Here is a 21,753-nt window from a genome sequence, read left to right on the forward strand (position 1 = left end):
GTCACTGTGATCAGATTTCAACACAAGGACTTTGAAAACTTGTCACATGGACCCCTCTCCATGCCCATCTCCCATTCTTGCATCCCAGCCATATACACCTGCATTTCTTCAGTTGTTTCTTTCATTTTCATCCTTCTGGAGCCCTGGTGGTACAGTTGTTATGCGTTAAGGCTGCTAACCAAAAGGTTGGCAGTTGGAATCCACCAGCCACTTCCTAGAAACCCTATGGGGCAGTTCTACTCTGTCCTATAGGGTCACTATGAGTCAGAATCGACTCAACGGCAAGGGGTTTGGCTTTGGTTTTGGTTTGGTATATGTGCTGCTTCCTCTGCCTGGAACATCCTTGCTTCCCACTCCCTCTTTCCTAAGGGCTCTCACTTGCCCTTTGGCTCAAGCACCACCTTCTACAGGAGGTATAAGCTGCCTCCCCAGTAGGGGTTAGAGACAGCACCCAATGCAGATGTCTTATTACTCATTTTAAAAATTGCCCCTGAGTCTATAAGTCCTTGGGGTCTGGGAATATGTATCATCTCATAACCCCAGCACCTACCTCATTTTTGCTGGCTCCATTGTTGAGACCAATACCTCATCTACTCTATGGAAGCTGAAATCATGTGAATTAGTCAGATTAACTAGAAGAACGGGGCCAACCAGAACTAATGCTACATCTTAGGATACTGATACATCCCTGGGAGTTTTTTTTTTTTTTTAAGTACACATATTGTTTTATGACATTGGTCAACAACCCCATGACATGTCAGCACTCTCCCTTCTTAAACTTGGCTTCCATATTACCAGCTTTCCTCTTCCCCCCTGCCTTCTAGTCCTTGCCCCAGGGCTGGTGTGCCCCTTTAGTCTCGTTTTGTTTTATGGGCCTGTCCAATCTTTAGCTGAAGGGTGAACCTCAGGAGTGGTTCCATTACTGAGCTGAAAGGGTGTCTGGGGGCCATAATCTCAGGGTTTCTCCAGTCTTTGTCAGGCCAGTAAGTCTGGTCTTTCTTTTTGAGATAGAATTTTGTTCTACATTTTTTTCTCTGGCTGTATCTGGGGCCCTCTATTGTGATTCCTGCCAGAGCAGTCAGTGGTGGTAGCTGGCACCATCTACTTATACTGGACTCAGTCTGGTGGAGGCCGTGGTAGGTGTGGTCCGTTAGTCCTTTGGACTAATCTTTCTGTTGTATGTTTAGTTTTCTTCTTTCTTCCTTGCTCCTGAAGGGGTGAGACCATTGGAGTATCCTAGATGGCCGCTCACAGGCTTTTAAGACCCCAGACGCTACTCACCAAAGTAGAATGTAGAACATGTTCTCTAAAAACTATGTTATGCCAATTGAGCTAGATGTTCCCTGAGTCCCTCGGAGATTTAATGACAAATTCTTTTCCTTGGCTATCAAAGAAACGACACTGTCCAAGCAGGACAGAAGGCCTTTCTTCCCTCTCATCTGCTGCACTGGCACTTGGGAAAGTCTTGCTTTCTCTAGTTGTGTGCATGATAGCATGCAAGGGAAGGGTGTCTTTAAGAGGCTCCCTCAACAGTTTATAGACCCTGATTGTCACCTAACAACACTAATGGTCTCCATCGGGCTGGAGCTTACAGGGATCATCAGTTGCTTTGGCTAAGAAACCTGCAGATTATCTTGGTCTTGATGTGGATAAGAAGATTGTGTGTCACAAAATCATTGCTCAAGGTCAGAGAAAGTCACCAGAAGCATAAAACATTCTTTTTACTCAAGCAGGGAGAATCAGTCACCATTACTAAGAGCTGCAGAAAGTCCTGAGTCTGAGTATAGTGATTTAGCCAATTACGATAAAGTGTGAGACTTTCACCTAGGAATATGCTGATACATCTTAGACTTAAGAACTACAGGATGAAATAAAACTTGGCTCGGACATGAAGAAAGTCCAAGCAACCTGGCTTCACCTGTCAGACTGCAAAGGCCTAATGAGACTCTCATTTTCTTTTTCCTTCTCAAAGACAAGGTCACTGGAAGGTAAGCTTAACCGGTATAAATTTTCCAATCTAATCAGGAACTTGAATTCACAGAGGAGTATACTAGGGTCTGTAATTCAGAAATTCCTAAGTGATCTAAAAGTAAAAGAAAAAGAATCAAACTCATTTGTGACAACGGTATCTAGAAATTTTAAACACACACACTCACATACACCAAACGAAGAAACGAAACAAAGCCCGTGAGCCGACACCCAGATTCCCTGCAGCAATAAATCCACGATTCTGCTCCAGTCCTGGCGGTTTTCTCGACAAGAAGAGAAGTACCCTGAAACTGCAGTAACTAACGTGGTTCTCCACACTGCTGTGAGCACTGATTTTCCGAGCATTTCTTGCGAAGATTCATTTGCATGTCAAATTAACACATGTGAATTTGGAAAGCCCAGTTAAGAGTAGCAATACCCTCACTGCCAACAGATAGCAACTGCTAAGAAAGAAAAATTAATGCAGCTATCACATTTTTTTTTTAAGTCGATCAACACATACACACACTGTAACTATGGAGGAGGGGTACCAAGCTTCTTCAGATATACAAATAAACACCAGCAAGACAGTGTTGTTTCATTTGAAGCTGTCTCAGAAGTCTCTTTGGGAAGATATTTTTCCAAACATACTTGCAATTCTTTTTAGAAAACATTAGTGTTATTATTTTTATAGTTATTCTAGGTGGCACAAATGGCTAAGTGCTCAGCTGCTAACCAAAATGTTGGCAGTTCCAATCCACCTAAAGGCTTCTTGCAACAAAGGGCTGGAGATCTACTTCTGAAATTAAAAGTTATTGAAAACCCTATGCAGCACAGTTCTACTCTGACACACATGGTGTCTATCAGTCAGAATCAACTTGACAGCAATTGTTTTGTTTGGTTTTGTTTTTCATCTTTGGTGTGACTGTTGTTAATACTATGTAGTATTACCTAGCTTGATAACCCACCTCTGTCACCAGCCTTGGCTCTGAGTGACTGGTGTTCAATCTCAAAAATTCAATTGCATGCCCAAAAGAAAGTCAAAAGAATATGCCTCAGGCTCTGAAAGAAGGTTCCCAAAAAGGAGCTCCACAAATTTTTCAGGCAATAGATTTGTCTTTGGAACCAGCGCATAACCCCAAAGGTGATTATTCTAAAGGGATAATGCATTTGAAGTTATATGTCCTGGATGAATTGCTTGAATGGAAACTAGTCACCACCCTTTAGGGGCCATGATTCTCAACTTTGGCTTCACACTGGAATCACCGGGGGAGCTTTACAAACACTGGTGCTCAGGTCTCACCCACAGAGAGCCTAATTTAGTCAGTCTGCCAGGCAGACTAGACGTTGGGAGTTTTAAAAACTCTCTGGGTCGTTCTAATGTTCAGTCAAAGTGGCAATGCACTGCTTAAGTATCATATGAAATATATATCTTATGCAAAGTTTACGCTCCTGTCCTTCCCTGCTCTTAATGCATTCATCTTATTTTCTCTAGCCCCAAGAATAATGTTTACAAGATAACTAGTTGCCGTTGAGTCAGTTCCAACTCACGGTGACCCCACGTATGTCAGAGTAGTGCTGATTTTTTGGAAGTCACCAGGCCTTTCTTCTGAGGCACCTCTTGGTGGACTTGAACCTCCAACTTTTTGGTTAGTAGCCGAGTGCATTAACTATTTGCACCACCCAGGGACTCTGCTTAGAAGAGAGTAGCTGCTTAATAAATGTTTGATGAGTGAATAACAATAATAGGCCCTTACTGTGTGCCAGGTTGGGTGATAAGCCATCCCAGATTGCTGAGAACTGAGGTACTTCCCTGAGTATAGGTGCTAGGGATTGAACTGTGTCCCCCACAAATGTGTATCAACTTTGTTAGGCCATTATTCCCAGTATTGTGTGGTTGTCCACCATTCTGTGATCTGATGTGACTTTCCTATGTGTTGTAAATCCTATCTCTATGATGTTAATGAGGCAGGATTAAGGCAGTTGTGTTCATGAGGCAGGGCTCAATCTATAAGATTAGGTTGTGTCTTAAGTCAATCTCTTCCTTTTGAGATCTAAAAAGAGAAATGAGCAGAGAGAAGGGGGACCTCATACCACCAAGAAAGTAGTGCCAGGAGTAGAGCACGTCCTTTGGACCCAGGGTCCCTGCACTGAGAAGCTCCTAGACCAGGGGAAAATTGATAACAAGGACCTTCCTCCAGAGCCAAGAGGGAGAGAAAGTCTTCCCTTGGAGCTGATGCCCTGAATTCGGACTTCTAGCCTCCTAGACTGTGAGAGAATAAATTTTGTTTGTTAAAGCCATCCAATTGTGGTATTTCTGTTATAGCAGCACTAGATGACTATGATAGTGGGGCTTTCAGTGCTAAAACTGGACAGTCTCAGACAAACCAGTATGGTTCGTCATCTAGTGCCAAGCACCATGCTATACACTTTCAAGGATTATCTTTCAAATCCTATCAACAGTCTTAGGAGGTGGATACTATGATTATCTCAATTTTTCAGGTGAGTAAACTGAAGCACAGAGGTATTAAGTATAAGTAGCAGACCTGAGATTAGCCCAAATCCAGAGCCCATGTACTTAATCATTATGCTGTATTTCTATTCTATAAGGTTGTGTTTTTTTTTTTTTTTTTAATTTGGTTTGTTATTTTAATGTGTATCTCCCAAAGTAATATTTCTGTGGGTGATTAACCCTTGAAAACAAAATGGTTTCTCACTCCTTCCATAGGGGCATTTTCCAGTTTGAAGACTTCCAGGTATGTCTACCCAAAAATATAGAGAAGACCCAGCAGGAAGCTCAACCCCGGAAAACAGAGAGCAAAGCATTTTTTGGAATGAGGGGAGGGTACCCAGTCCAGCTGGAGCATCAGTAGACAAAGGCATATTCTTTGTCCAAGTTTTCTCTGAGACTGGCCACACACTGACCAGTCAGAACTAGCTTGTCCTCCTGGTTGGAATCCCTGATGCTCAGTGGTGGACCAGAAGCAGACCCACAGAAGACATCGCCATCAAAGGAGGAAACCTCTGGGAAAGGAATCCAAATGTGTGTGCAGCAAGGACACACGAGCATGGCACTGCCCATCCTATAGCTGTTTATATTGTTGTTATCCTTAGCTGCTGTTGAGTTGGCCCCCAACTCATGGTGACCACATGCACGATGGTACAAAAGGCTGCCCGTTGATCCCTGTGATCAGTTGTGGATCAGACCGTTGTAAGCCACAGGGTTTCCACTGGCTGATTTTCAGAAGTAGATCTCCAGGCCTTTCTTCCTAGTCTGTCTTAGTCTGGAAACTCCACTGAAACCTGTCCAGCATTATAGCAACTTACAAGCCTCCACTGACAGATGGGTGGTGGCTATGTATGAGTTGTACTGGCCAGGAATCGAACCAGGGTCTCCCACATGGAAGGCAGAGAATGGCAGAATGGATTTAAAAAAACATGATTCAACCATATGCTGTTTACAAGAGACACATCTTAGACACAAGGACACAAATAGATTGAAAGTGAAAGGATGGAAAAAAATATCCCACGCAAATAGTAACCAAAAGAGAGCTGGGGTAATAATCTTATTATCACATAAGGTAGGCTTTAAAACAAAATCTGTTAGAAGAGATAAAGATGGACATTACGTAGTGATAAAAGGGTCAATTAATCAATAAGATTTAAGAATCATAAATATGTATGCACCCAACATCAGAGCACCTAAAATATATAAAGCAAACACTGATAGATATGAGAAATACACACATTACAATAATAATACAATAATAGAGACTTCAATACACCACTTTCGATATTGGGCAGAACATCTAGAAAGTAGACCAACAAGGAAACAGAGGATCTGAATGACACTATAAACCAACTAGACTTAACAGACATATATAGAACACTTTATCCAGCAACAGCACAATACACATTCTACTCCAGTGCACATGGATCATTCTCCAGAATAGGCCTCATGTTAGGTCACAAAGCAAGTATCAACAATTTTAAAAGATTGAAATCATATAAAATATATGTCCTCTGGCCATAACAGAGTGAAGCTAGAAATCAATAACAGAAAATAAAAAACAGAAAATACACAAACATACGGAAATTAAATAACAAACTATTAAACTACCAATACGTCAAGGAAGAAATAAAAAGAGAAATCACAAATTTCTTAAAGTCAAATGAAAATGAAAGCACAACATATCAAAACTTATGGAATGCAGTAAAGGCAGTACTGAGGGAAATTTATAGCAATAGGTGCTATAAAAAAGTATCTGAAAAAAGAAGAAAGGTCTCAAATAAGCAGCCTAACTCTACAACTTGAGGAACTAGAAAGAGGAGACCAAATTAAGCCTAAATGTACAAGAAGAAAGGAATTAACAAAGATCACAGTAGAAGTAAATGAAATCAATAACAGAAAAACAATAGAATTAACAAAGCCAAAAACTGGCTCTTTGAAAAGATGAATAAAATTGACAAATCTTTAGCTAGAATGACAAACAAAAAAAGAGAAAAGATGCAAATAACCTAAATATGAAAGAGGGGACAATTGACTCGATGGAAATAAAGAGAATTATAAAAGGTTATGAACAACTGCATAGCAGCAAACTGGATAATCTAGATGAAATGGAGAAATTCTTAGAAGCACATAACCTACCCAAACAGACTCAAGAGGAGATAGAATATCTCAACAGCTGCATAACAGATGAAGATATCAGGTCAAAAAAGAAGTCAGTAGTCAAAAATTTGCCTACCAAAAAAGAGCCCTGAACCAGGTGGCTTCACCAGGGAATCCTACCAAACATTTAGAAGAGAATTGACACCAATCCTGTTTAAACTATTCCAAAAGATAGAGAAACAAAGAATAACCCCTAATTTGTCCTACGAAGCAAACATAATATAATCCATCATTTATCTTTGTGTGTCTTGTGATTTTTTGTTGGGCCATTAGAATTTTTGTGCTTGTTAACTTTCTCGGTTCTCCCCAGTATTTGGTGTTTTCACGTGTACTACTTTCTGCAGAGAACTTTTGGGTGAGCAGAGCCTTCAGTCTTTCTTACCACTTCCTCTCCCTCTCTGTGATAGCTCCTCCTCCCTCCTGATTTAACTAGAATTTGAAAGTTTCAGATCTTGATTTTCAACTTTCAGTGTCTCCTAAACACAACAGAGAACATGCTGCGGTTAGTCTGCCCACCAGTGGGTGCCACCGCCCTGGCAAGATATTTCACAACAATCAGTCTGTCTACCAGGGGGTACAGTCCTCTCTCTTTGGTCATCACTCCCACTAGGATGACTAAGATAAAAAAAAATAACAAACGTTTGTGAGAATATGAGGAAATTGGGACTCTTATCCATTGCTGATGGGAATGAAAAAAGGTATAACCACTGTTGAAAACAGTGTGGTGGTTCCTAAAAAAACTAAAGCAGAACTATCATATGACCCAGCAATTCTACTGCTAGGACTTATAAGCAGTGACATGATCAGACATACTTATCAATGTTCATTGCAGTATTATTTGAAATAGCCAAAATGTAGAAACAGCCTAAATGCCCATCAGTGGATGAATGGATAAACAAAATGTGGTGCATACATACAATGGGATACTACTCAACCAGAAAAAGAAATGAAGCCTTGATACATGCTTTAAGATGGACGGAGCTCGAAGACACTACATTGAATGAAGAAAGTCAGTCACAAAAGGACACTGTATGACCTCACTTACATAAAAAGAGAAGAACAGGCAAATGCATGGATACCAAAGTTTGTTAGTGATTACGAAGGGCTGGAGGGAAGGTGAAATGTGGGATTGTTGCTTATGGAGTAGAGTTTCAGTTTACGATGACAGAAAAATCACATTGATTAAGGGGAGGGTTGCACAGCTGATTAGAGTAATTGTTGTCAATAAGTTGTACACCTGTAAAAAGTTGAACTGGAAAAAGTTGTGTGATAGATATATTTACAATAACAACCAAAAAGAGCAGCTGCTGAGGCTGCTTATGTACAACCAAATGCCTCATGGGGTATGATTTCTTGGTTTGGAGGTGTAGGGTCACAGTTTCATAGAACATCCCAGTTAAGTGACCTAATAATATGTTTAGTGCTTCTGTTCTGCCCCCTAGTTCATTGCATAGTGCCTGGGGTCTTAAAAACTTGCAAGTAGACATCCAAGGAACAATAATTGGTCTCTATTTGCCTGGTGCAACAGAGGAAGGAGAGTCAGGAATAGGATAAAGACATGGAATGTGTGGCTAACTGCCTCCATGAACAGTTGCCTCTTTTGCCATGAGACCAGAAAAGCTGGATGGTGCCCGCTACCATTACTGAACATTTTGATCAAAGATTCTATTGAAGAACCCTGATCAAAAGGGGGAAAATTCAAATTTTTATGGACTTCAGACTTTCTGGAGCCACAGAGGCTGAATGAGCCCCTGAAACTATTGCTCTGAGATAATCTTTAAACCAAAATATCCCCTGAATTCTTGTTAAAATCATACAGTAGCTTACTGTAACTAGAAAGAATGTCTGTCTTGAGTATTGTGCTCTTTTAAGAACTATTTATATGGGATCAAATTGATAACTGCAACTCAAAAGATCATTTAAGAAACTTATGGGGCATTGAGTTTATGTTAATGAGAGAGGAGCAATTCAGAAAACAATGGTAAGAATGCTTACACAACTTGAAGAATTTAATCAATGTCACTGAATTGTACCTGTGGAAATTGTTAAATTGGTGTATGTTCTGCTGAATATATTCTCAACAACAACAAAAAGTAAAGTAAATTAAAAAATGAAAAAAAGCAAGTAGGGGAGGTGTCTGAGCATTACTAAGCAGAGAGACAGACCCTGATGTAAGTCCTTCACTTCAAATTCTCCTTTCAGACTAACAAAATGCCTTGCAAAATTATTTTAAAATTTCTGGAAGGCATTATGCTGAGTGAAATTAGTCAGTCACAAGAGGACAAATATTGCATGAGACTATTATTTTAAGAAATCAAGAAAAGGTTTAAGCACAGAAGAAAACATTCTTTGATGGCTAGAGGGTGGGGAGGAAGGAGAGGAGAATTCACTGACTAGACAATAAATGGAAACCCCGGTGGCGTAGTGGTTAAGTGCTATGGCTGCTAACCAAAAGCTCGGCAGTTCGAATCTGCCAGGAGCTTCTTGGAAACTCTATGGGGCAGTTCTACTCTGTCCTCTAGGGTCGCTATGAGTTGGAATTGACTCAACGGCAGTGGGTTTGGTTTGGTTTGGTTAGATAGTAAATAAGAATTATCTTAGGTGAAGGGAAAGACAACACACAGTACAGGGGAAGTCAGAACAACTGGACTAAATCAAAATTTAAGAAGTTTCCTGAATACAATCAAACACTTTGAGGGACAGAGTAGCAGAGGCAGGGGTCTGGGAACCATGGTTTCAGGGGACATCTAGGTCAATTGGCATAAAAAAGTTTATTAAGAAAGTGTTCTGCATCCCATTTTGGTGAGTGGCGTCTGGGGTCTTAAAAGCTAGCGAGAGGCCATCTAAGATGCATCAATTGGTCCCAACCCACCTGGAACAACGGAGAATGAAGAACACCAAAGACACAAGGAAAATATGAGCCCAAGAGACAAAAAGGGCCACATAAACTAGAGACTCCATCAGCCTGAGACCAGAAGAACTAGATGGTGCCTGGTTACCACCAATGCACTGCCCTGACAGGGAACACAACAGAGAATCCCTGATGCAACAGGAGAACATTGGGATGCAGACCCCAAATTCTCATAAAAAGACCAGACTGAATGGTTTGACTGAGAATGGAGAGACCCCAGAAGACATGGCCCCCAGACTCTGTTAGACCAGAACTGAAACCATCCCCGAAGTCAGCTCTTCAAAGATTAGACTGGACTATAAGACATAAAATGATACTCGTGAAGAGAGTGCTTCTTAGCTCAAGTAGATATGTGAGACTAAATGGGCAGCTCCTGTCTGGAGGTGAGATGAGAAGGCAAAAAGGCATAGCGGCTGGTTGAATGGACCCAGGAAATCCAGGGTGGAAAGGAGGATGGTGCTGTCACATTGTAGGGAGAACAACTAGGGTCACATCACAATGTGTGCATAAATTTTTGTATGAGAAACTAATTTGAACTGTAAACTTCTGCTTAAAGCGCAATAAAAAAAAAAAAGGAAAAAATCTTCTAGGGAAACAAAAAAATTATTTTAAAATTTCATTAGCCATTTTTTTAAAATAAAAAGAACAGAAGTCTGTCAGAGAACTTCGAGTGCTAGAAGTCTACTAAAAAACCTAGTAGCTAATATTACAACACATAATCTCTTTATAAACCAGAAACATGACAAGTTTCTAGAATTTTTTTCTAAAGACAGGGTGTTCATACAACGTTTGGCCATTATATAAAAACCTTGGTAGGGCTGTGCCCACATTAGCATCGTGTTCCAACCATCTGACCTTAATGGAAAGGAAGACTGTTGAATGGTCTTTATCTGCTAAAATACACAAACTCAGCAGAAGGATCTTCAATAACTCAAATGATTGCAATGTTGAAAGGAAAGGAAGCAACAGTAGCCACTTAGGTCCATACCTGAAGGGAGCTTCTTTGTGGAATTGCTCCCAGAATTGCTGCTGCTCAGCATCAAAGGCTGTGCACCTTTGGCGGAGGAGGGTCACTTCATTCGCCTGCAGTGGGGCCACCTGCTGCCTCACTGTGATGGCCAACTTTTTTATGTTGTTCCATTTCTCTGGTAGCTCCTGCAAAGGAGACCTCAATGTGGTTAAACCAACACACTGCTCTCCCTTCCCCACAGACCTGAAACTGGACAGTACCCAGGTATCTTCATCTAGGATAAAAGGTCATACTATTATGTGTTGCTGTCATTGGCCCATTCTCTAGGAGCCCCACCTTCCTTGACTTATCACCCTGGTTGCCCATGCTCCCAACTATCACTTACCTATGACTCTATACTATTCTTCAACCGCTAACCCAGTAACCCTCACCTTTTTCTATATTCTTTAGGAGTGATTGTTCATTGTCTTTTATGCCCAACATTTTCTCCTAGACCATCTAATATCCCTTAGACCTGTTATTCCCCCTTTAATTTTGGGGGGGCGTGATTTCGTATATATCAATTCTCCCACATATATTCAGCATTACATTCTCTCATATTTACTGAGTTTCCAGAATGCACTAGACATTCTAGATATGCTACACACACTATAGTTCTGAAAGATAGACCTTGGGTCATCACCAAGTCCTCTGTTTTTCAGTCACTTCAAACCAGCCCACCTAAAAATTCTGAAACTTTCACTCCATTTCTTCTATAAAAACAACAAGCTTTGCACTGACCTCCAGCTGCTTATATACTGTATCCGGCAATTCTTGTTCATAGGTCTTCAGCAATTCAATAGTTTGCTTCAAGGGCTCAAACATCTCATCTGTGCTGCTCTGCCGTTCCTTAAGAGCCATAAGGTGTCCCATAATCTCAACCAGTCCTTTGAAATCTCCTTTTTCAACTTTCATGAGCAAGCCATTCTCACTATTTTTTATAAACACTTCAAGGTCGGCCAAGCTAAGCAAAACAAACAGAATATGAGGGACCATCCTTCTTCCACTTCTCAAAAGGTAGATTTACTTATTTTTCCCAAAGTAATAGTAGTTATTACGGAAAACTTATCATGTGTCAAGCACTTTGGATATATTTTACCCTGATGTTAAGACATGGACCTCTGCAAAAGAGTCAAGGTCATGAGGACAAGGCAAGACAAGGAGAAGACTAAGGAAATCTGATACCTAAATGCACTGTGCTGTCCTGAATTGGATCCTGGACCAGAAAAGAGAGTTTAGTGGGGTAACTGGTGAAATTTGAATAAAGTCTTTAGATCAATTAATAGTTTTGTATCTATGTTAATTTCCTGACTTTGATAATTGTGCTATGGTTATGCAAGATGTTAATATTTGGGAAAGCTGGATGAAGGGTATAAAGGAATTCTCTACTATTTTTGTAAGTCTGAAATTATTACAAACACAGCATTCAAACAAAAAAGAAAAACAAACAAACAGCACCTGGTCTCTAAGGTCACCCATACCTGGGTTTGAATTTGACACTAGATTTGTGACCCTGGCCAAGTCATTTAATGTGTCTGAGCCTCAGTCTCCTTACCTATAACACTGGAACAATAATTTCTATCTCTTTACTTATTGTAAGGGTTAAATTAGATTCATTCTTTAATTAAAAAAAAACATTTACTGAACATCTATTATGAGCCCCAGCATGCTTCCAGGTCCTGAAGATAGAATGATAAATAAGATAAACAGACTCTACCCTTGAAAAGCTTGTATTCTAATGGGAAAAAATGAATACTAAACAAACCAACTAAATAAATTGCATAATTTCATGTAATAATGAGTGCTATAAAAATATTTTTTATAAAAATATAAATCAGGATAAAGGGATAGAGTATAAGGACAGGACTGTTTTCTTTGGGGTGGTCAGTGAAGGCTTCTCTGTGAAGCTGGTATTTGGACAGAACCTAGACGATGTGAAGGAGTGAGTGAGGAAGAAATGGGGGGAGATTGAGACTTCAGGAATTCTAATATTTAGAGGCCTAGAAGAGGTAAAGGAAACAGCAAAAGCAAAGCGCCTGAGGCCACATCAAGGAGTAGTTTTTCTGAGGAAAACGGAAAAAGTCAGGGTGGCAGAACAATAAAAGGAGTAAGAGGAACTGTGGAGGGAGAAGAGGTCAGAGAAATAACGAGGCACCACACAATGTAGGCTTTACTGGCCATGGCGAGAAGTTCAGATTTTATACTAAGTGTGAGAATTCTCAGTAGGAGAATGGCATAACTTGATCTACATTTTCAAAAAGATCTGTATTTGGAAGAGAACAGATAGTAGCTGGAGGTGGCAGAGATGGTAGCCGTGATGGTGGCAGTGGAGGTGAGACAAGAACAGAGACAGGGGTGATTAAGATGACAAAAGATATTGGCTTTGACTTGGATGCTGTCTGTGAAGAGTGGCCAGACTCAACATTATGTCATGTGAGGGAATGAGATAAATCAATAATGGCTCCTGGAAACTGGGTAAATGGTGATGCCATTTACAGATGGGGAAGAATTGGGGAAGACTGTTTTTTTTTTTTTTGGCCAGGGACAGAGAAAGGACTAGGTTCTAAACATGTGAGTTGTGAGGTGCTTGACAGACACTAGACACAGGAAGCAGAAATTTATTAGGCAGTTGAATATAAGTCTGGGGTTTTTGAGAGATATTGGGGCTGAAAATATAAATGTTAGTTATTAACAAAGAGATAGATTTAAAGCCTTGGGCTGGATGTCTCTTGGAAAATAAATACATAATTTTTTTTTTTTTTTTTTTTTACATAGAGAGAAAAAATTCCAGGATTGAGACTTCAGAAATTCTAATATTTAGAGGCCTAGAAGAGAAAAGTCCAGCAAAGAGACTGTTATCAATTGTATTGTAGCCTCCAAAAAGATATGCTGAAGTCTGAACCCCCGGTACATGTGAATATGACCTTATTTGGAAAGAGGGTCTTTGAAGACGTTAACATTCAGGTTAGCATGATGTCATAAGGGAGCCAGATGGGTCCTAATCCTGTATTACTGGCATCCTTACAAAAGAGAAGATACACAGAGACAGGGAGACAGACGAAGGATGCCACACAATGCTGCAGCTGTAAGCCAAGGAACACCCAAAGGTACCAGAAGCTAGAAGAGAGGAATGGAACACATTCCCCTTCAAAGCCTCAGAAGTTATCAACATGGCTGACACCCTCATACGGACTCCCAGCCTCCAGAATTGCGAGACAATCTATTTCTGTTCTCATAAAGCCACCCAGTTTTATATTTATGTCTTGTTATGACAGGCCTAGGAGACTAATACAGACACCCAGAATGCTTAGCCAGTAAGACAGAAGGGAAACAAGGAAAGTGAAATACGCTGAAGGCCAAATGAAGAAACGGCTTAGGAAGGAGGGAGTTATCAGATGTAACAAGTACTGCTGAGAGGCACAAGTAAGACAAAGACTGATAATTACCATTGGATTCAATCATGTGGAAATAATTCATGATCTTGACAAGAATGATTTCAGTGAAAAGGTATACTAAAAGCCTGATTGGAGAATAAGTTAGAGAATGGTGGACTTCTGCTTCTAGCTGTTTGGTATACATGATAACAGAAATGACCCTTCTGATAAAACAACAAAATATTTAAGCAAATAGTTGGAAAAAAAAGTTTTATAATGCATCACTATCCAAAAAAAAAAAAAAAAAGAAAACTAAACTAAACCCATTGCGCCGAGACAATTCTGACTCATAGCCAACCTGTAGGACAGAGTAGACTGCCCCATAGGGTTTCCAAGGAGCAGCTCGTGGATTTGAACTGCCGACCTTTTGGTTAGCAGCCGTTGCTCTTAATCCCTGGCACGAAATTAAGGAATCTCCAGAGACCGAAAATGTAGTGAAAGAAAGAACCCTGGGAGTAAAAAAGATCCAAAGCTGGTTTTTACATGATACCAAAAAAAAAACACAACAAACCCAGTGCCATCGAGTCGATTCCGACTCATAGCGACCCTATAGGACAGAGTAGAACTGCCCCATAGAGTTTCCAAGGAGCGCCTGGCGGATTTGATCTGCCAACCCTTTGGTTAGCAGCTGTAGCACTTAACCACTATGCCAACAGGGTTTCCTTTCACATGACAAAAAAAAAAGCTTCTACTAAATCCTGGAGACTCTGACCTTCAATTTTGATACAGGGGACACGTGATTAAGCCTAGGCAACACACAAGGTAAGGAGAAGGCTGCAAGTAAAGTTGGGACACCATACGCACAAGCAAATAATAAATACATTGCACAGAAGGAACCACATGGAAAATTGCCTGTCTTGCCTTGGCACTGGCTGAACTATGGCAGGTTGTAGTTTAAGTGGTCTGGGGTTGGTAGAGTCCCTTGATGACTGGCAGAAACAAACGCAAATCCTTCCGGAGGATTGGAACTAGAATCCAGTCCTCAAAGGATTCCCACAGATAAAATTCCAAGGAACATGACTTTACAATAAAAAAAATTACAAAATACACGAAGAAAGAAGTCAGAACTCCTGAGTGGGTGCCAGCAGAAACAGCAAAATTAGAACTGTGAAGATTTCAGATATTGGAATAAAATAGCTATATTTAGTCTGTTTACTGAACAAAAGATATCCTGTTTAGGTGCCTTACTGTGCTATTTCTTTCCCACATAGCAGTGGAAAGTGCTTTCTCTGCAGTTTCTGGAACATCAATTCTAGACTAACTAAGAAAAACAACTTCTTCCTTTTAAGCATGGTATATCAGTTTATACAAAAATGCTTTTTTGGAAATCGACATTCAGAAGCCTAGATAAGCTCTGACAGTCTCAGTGGTCACCACCACTGCTCTTCCTCCAGCTCGCCCTTTAAGTTCAAACATGATTTCAGCATTGTCTCACAGTCAGGAATGGAGTTAGTTTAAGAGACTCTCCAACTATGCCCAGAAGCAGTGATAGTGTGTGGACCATTGTATTATTGCAGGATGGATTCAGAGAAGTAATACAACTTATTAAAGTAGATAACATGAAAAACACGGTCTGTGATGGCATCACTCTGTGAAAAGAGGGATAGAAGGGCTTTCAACATGTAGTCTATTGATGCAAAAATGATCACATTGTGCTACGCTAATGGGTAATTCCAGAAGAAAAAAGCAATAATATTTTGTAGGCCTTCACATCATCTTTAATACATGGTGTTATGGATTGAACTGTGTCTTCCAAAATGTGTATCAACTTGCTAGGTCATGATTCGCAGTATTGTGTGATTGTCCACCATTTTGTCATCTGATGTGATTTTCCTGTGTTGTAAATCCTACCTGTATGATGTTAATGAGGCAGGATTAGAGGCAGTTATATTAATGAGGCAGGACTCAATCTACAAGATCAGGTTGTATCTTGAGCCAGTCTCTTTTGAGATACAAAAAAAGAATTGAGCAGAGGAGGGGAACCTCATATGACCAAGAAAGTCATGCCAGGGGTACAGCGAGTCCTCTGGACCTGGGATCCCTGTGCTGAGAAGCTCCTAGACCAGGGGAAGATTGGTGGCAAGGACCTTTCCCCAGAGACAACAGACAGAGAAAGTCTTCCCTGGAACTAGTGCCCTGAATTCCAACTTCGAGCCTACTAGACTGTGAGAAAATAAATTTCCATTTGTTGATGCCATCTGCTTGTGATATTTCTGTTATAGCAGCACTAGATAACTAAGACATACAGTATGAAGAAACCTACCATTTTAAGTTGACAAATCAAAAGTTTTCTTAAGATCATGCTCTAGTAAGTATTTCCTAAACCTTTAAATGCAAATAAACAGAAGAGAAGCCTTAAAATTTGAGCAAGGAACAAGAGTGTAATACCTAGCAAGTAAATTTGTAAAATAGCCAAGAAGAAGGTCTAGAAATGAAAAATATTGTTAATATTTAAAGTTTAATAAATGGATTAAACAAGAGATTAGACAAAGCTGAAAGACAGAATTCAAATGTTGTATGATGGAAGTGGAGAAGTTACTCAAACTTCAGTGCAAAGAGACAAAAAATATGAAAAGTTGTTGAAAGATAGATAAATGGTGAGATCTCAAAGAAATCTAATAAGACTTCCAGAAGGAGAGGAGAGAGTGGAGGAGAAGAAGCATCATTTGAGGAGATTATGGCTGAGAACTTTCTTGAACAGTTGAAAGAAAAGTAAGACCAAGAAAGCCCTCACATAGGAAGAAAGAGAGCCAGGGCTTGGAAGAGGAAATGCTGCCACCATGAACATCTGCTTTCTGTGCCATGAAACCAGAAGAACTCGACAGTGTCCAGCTACCATTACTGAACATTTTGATCTAAAATTCTGTAGAAGAATTCTGATCAAAAGTGGGAAAAAACAAAACAGAATTTCAAATTCTCAATAGTATCCAGACCATCTGGAGCCACTGAGGCTGGATGAATACCTGAAACTATTGCTCTGAGATAATCTTTAAACTTTAAACCTCAAGCCAAAACTTTTCCTGGAAGTCTGATTTGACCCAAACGACAGTTTAGTCTAATTAATAAAGTATGTCTGCCTTGAGCACCGCGCTCTCTCAAAGATTTATCTAAATGGGATCAAAACGACAACAGCATCTCAAAAGGTTAGATGAGAAGATTAGGGGACAGTGGATTAACATTAATGGTGGTGTAATAATTTGGAAAAGGATAGCAACAATGGTTACACTACATAAAGAATATAAATACTATCACTGAATTGTACATGCAGAATTTTTGAACCAGTGTATCCTTTGCACAACAAATGAAATTAAAAAGCCCTTACACAGATTCTTAATTATGAAACTGAAGGTCATCAAAGATGAAAAAGAAAGTCTTAAAATTAACTTCAGATCAAAGAAAGTTTTCTAAAAAAAAAAAAAATTAGATGGATGGCTAATTGCTCAACAGTAAAAATGAAAGCCAGGATACAGTGAAATTATAACTTCAATAGACTCAGAAAAAATATCTAATCTGTCCTCCTAGAATTCTCTCATCAACAAAGCCACTTTTTCAAGAACAGGGGCAAAATAAAGATATTTTCAAAGGAAGAATGATAGAGTTCCACTTACAGACCCTGTATTAAAGGAACTTTTAATGGATAAACCTCAAGTAGAAAGTCTATAATGCAGGAAGGAATAATGACCAAGGATATTGGAAACCACGTAGATAAATTTAAATAACCATTGGACGAATAAAAATAAAGTATAATCTGTAGGGTTTATATAAACAAGAGGGAGCGATTACAATTACTGGGAATGAGAGAATTAGATGGATGAATAATTAAGACTGACACATTCTAAGGTCTTTGTATTGGTTGTAAAGAGAATAAAAATACTGGTAAATTTATTATTTTTAAGGATGCTTTTTGTCATGGATTGAATTATGTCCCCCCAAAAATGTGTGTATCAATTGGGCTGGGCCATGATTCCCGGTATTGATTTTCCTATATGTTGGAAACCCTGGTGGTGTAGTGGTTAAGTACTACGGCTGCTAACCAAAGGGTCAGCAGTTTGAATCCACCAGGCGCTCCTTGGAAACTCTATGGGGCAGTTCTACTCTGTCCTATAGGGTCGCTATGAGTGGGAATGGACTCCACGGCACTGGGTTTGGTTTTTTTTTTTGGTTGTGCCAAATCCTGCCTCTATGATGTTAATGAGGGAGGATGGGCAGCACTTGTGTTAGTGAGGCAGGACTCAACCTACAGGATTCGATTGTGTCTACAGGAAATCTCTTGAGATATAAAAGACAGAATCAAGCAGAGAGACGGGGGACCTCATACCACCAAGAAAGCAGCACCGGAGCAAAGCACATCACTTGGACCTGGGGTCCCTGTGCCTGAGAAGCTCTTCAGCCAGGGGAAGACTGAGGACAAAGACCTTCCTCCAGAGCTGACAGAGAAAGCATTCCCTTGGAGCTAACATCCTGAATTTGGACTTTTAACCTACTTTACTGTGAGAAAATAAACGTTTCTTGTTAAAACCATTCACTTGTGGTATTTGTTATAGCACCACTAGATAACTAAGACAGTTTTTAAAATAGCTATAGTGGCCGCAAGAACAGTAGTTCCAGATAGTACAACATCCAAGTTAGCAGAAGGCAAAAAATGGAACAGGAAAAATACAAGGAGACATAAAAAACATTCAACCCAAAAGTGGACAAGAAGGGAGGGGGGAAAAAGGAAAAGGTAAATATTATTAAATATTATTAAACTGGATAAAAAATGCAGTCCTATGCTGATTATAAAAACTTCCTCTAATATAAGGACACAGAAAGATTGAATACCAAAGGATTAAAAAAAAAGATACACCAGGTAAATGTCATACAAAAGAAAACTGGTTTAGCTATATTAATATAAGACAAAATCACTTTACTTGAAGAAATATAATTAGTAATAAGGTCATTTTAGGCTATTTACATTTGCATTAAATGTTTAATTTGCCAGGAAGATACAAAAAGTCAAAACCTTTATACTCACTACAAGATACCCATTAAAGTATATTAAACAAAAGTGACTGAATTAGAAGCAGAAATTGACGATCCACCATCAAAGTGAAAGATTTTAACACAATTATCTCAGTAACTGATGAAGTAAGCAGACAAATAAATAAAAGCCAATGAGGATACAGTAGATTTGAAGAGCACAAATAATAATCTTGATCAAATAGGCATGTACGAAACAGCAGTTACAGAATACACCATCTCTTCAGATGCGCGCAGGATATACATAAGAGCTGACCATATTGTAGTGTATAAAGCAACCTTGGCAAATTTAAGTTCATTTTAAAAAGATCACAGTCTCTGATCACAATGCAATTAATTCAGAAATTAATAATATAAATGTAACTAGAAAAAACCTGTTTTTGAAATTAATAAAAAAGTTCAATCATAATGGATATTTTTAAATATTCAGAACTAAATTATAATGAAAATATTACACATTAAAACTATTTGGATAAAGGCAAAATTGTATTAAGAAGGAAATTTATAACTTAAAATCTTAACATTCAAAAGACAAACAGCTCAAAATTAATAAGCAAAGAATGCATCTTAAATTAGCAAAAGAACAGCAAATAAATTCAAAGAAAGGAAATAGTAAACATAAAAAAATGCTGTTGTTGTTTGCTGTGGAGTTGATTTTGACTCCTCGCGACCCTATAGACAGAGCGGAACCACTTCATAGGGTACCCTAGGCTGAAATCTTTGGAAGAGCAGTCGCCAGGTCTTTTCTCCAGTGAAGCGGTCCAGTGGACTCAGTCAGCTGACATTTTGGTTAGCAGCTAAGTACTTTAACCATTGCACCACCAAGGCTCCTTCATAAAAGAATAAAGTGTTGAAATGGAAATCAAACTATCTTAAAGAGGATCAATTACTTGACAAGATTGTTTTCCATAAATTTCTGGCAAGATTAATTATGTCAGAAAATACAAATAAAAATAGGAATGAAAAGGCAGCACAGCAACTGACTTGGCACAGGCTAAATAGGTAAGAGGATATATTATAAATTTTATGACAATAATTTAAAGATTTACATGGAATGGATAAATTCCTATTAAAGTAGGAATTAGTAAGGAACTGAGGAACAGAAAACCATAATATCCCTATAACCATTAAAAAAATTATAGGTGGAAATTTTTCCACAAAGAAAACACCAGACCCAGATGGCTCAATAGGAGATATAAATCAAACTTTCAAGGATCAGAGAATTCCAATCTTACAACAACTCTTCCAGAGAATACACAAGAAGGATTCCTTCCTGATTTAATTTATGAAACTAACAGAACCACAAAACCAAGATCAGACAAAACATAAGAAAATTGTAGACTAGTCTCAATTGTAAACATAGATGCAGAGATGTTACACACATGAAAATAAAAACTAACTGTGTATATTGGCAAAGATACTCCTTCATGTTGGGTTTACCAGTAATGCTAAATTGGTTTAATATTAGAAATCAAATAATATATTCACCATTTTAACATTGTGAGGTTAAAAATTAATAGAGGTAGAAAAAACACTTGACAAAATTATTACCTATTTATGCTAAATCCTCTTGACAAATTAAGAACTGAAGGAATCTTCTTTAATCAGATAAAGAGTATATTTTAAAAAATACACAGCAAATATTATACTTCATAGTGAAACATTGAAAGCATCCCCTTTAAGATTAGGAAGAAGACAAGGGTGCCTGTCATCACCACTTCTACTCAACATTACACTGCAAATCCTAGCCAATGCAGTAAGATGAGAAATAGGAATAAAATGCATAAAGCCTGAAAAGAAAGAAATAAAATTATAATTTGTAGATGATGACTACCTACATAGGAAATTCAAAAGGGCATCTAGATAAATTATTAGAATTAATTAGTAAGTTGCAGATACAAAATCAATATACAGAAATCAATCCCATTTTCAAAGAAAAATATGATTTTAAAATATCATTTATACTAGGAACAAAAACATAAAATACTGAGGACAATGTAGATTTTTTTAAAGGTAATGATACAAAATTCCACTAAAAGATATTAAAGAAGACATAAATAAATGGAGAGATAACATGTTCATGGACAAGAATACTCAAAACCATGAACATATCAGTTCTCCCCAAACTGATCTTAGTCACTGCAAGTATAAGCAAAATTGCAACATATTTTTTTCTTTTGCAAACTGATTTTGAAATTTATATGTTCTGCAATTCAACAACAAAAAGACAAACAGCCCAATTAAAACATGGGCAAAAGATTTGAATAGATACTTCTCCAGGGAAGATACTCAAATGGCCAACAGGCACATGAAAAGATGCTCAATATCATTAGTCATTAAAACGAGTTCCGGGGGAATCTAGGCCAATTGGCATAACAAAATTTATTAAGAAAATGTTCTGCATCCCACTTTGGTGAGTGGAGTTTTGGGTCTTAAAAGCTTTCGAGAGGCCATCTAAGATGCATCAATTGGCCCCAACCCACCTGGAGCAAAGGATAATAAAGAATATCAAAGACACAAAGAAAATATGAGCACAAGAGACAAAAGGGCCACATAAACCAGAGACTCCATCAGCCTGAGACCAGAAGAAGTAGATGGTGCTGGCTATCACCAATGACCACCCTGACAGGGAACACAACAGACAGTCCCTGATGGAGCAAGAGAAAAGCATAGTGCAGAACTCAAATTCACGTGAAAAGACCAGACTTAATGGTCTGACTGAGACTAGAGAAACCCCAGATGA

General features: G+C 38.8%; 1 protein-coding gene across 8 annotated transcripts in view; it reads right to left on the reverse strand.

The window, feature by feature from the left end:
* Window positions 1–21,753, reverse strand: part of DNAH9 (dynein axonemal heavy chain 9) — a 468,295-nt gene that overhangs the window by 352,248 nt on the left and 94,294 nt on the right. For all 8 annotated transcript variants that reach the window (XM_049859546.1, XM_049859547.1, XM_049859545.1 and 5 more), the window contains 2 exons: window positions 11,299–11,521; window positions 10,537–10,703 (listed from right to left, as the gene is read on the reverse strand). In XM_049859546.1, coding sequence (XP_049715503.1) covers window positions 10,537–10,703; window positions 11,299–11,521 — 390 coding nt within the window. The remainder of the gene's footprint in view (window positions 1–10,536; window positions 10,704–11,298; window positions 11,522–21,753) is intronic.

Source organism: Elephas maximus, chromosome 19 (assembly GCF_024166365.1).
Source record: "Elephas maximus indicus isolate mEleMax1 chromosome 19, mEleMax1 primary haplotype, whole genome shotgun sequence".
Classification (NCBI taxonomy): Eukaryota; Metazoa; Chordata; class Mammalia; order Proboscidea; family Elephantidae; genus Elephas; species Elephas maximus.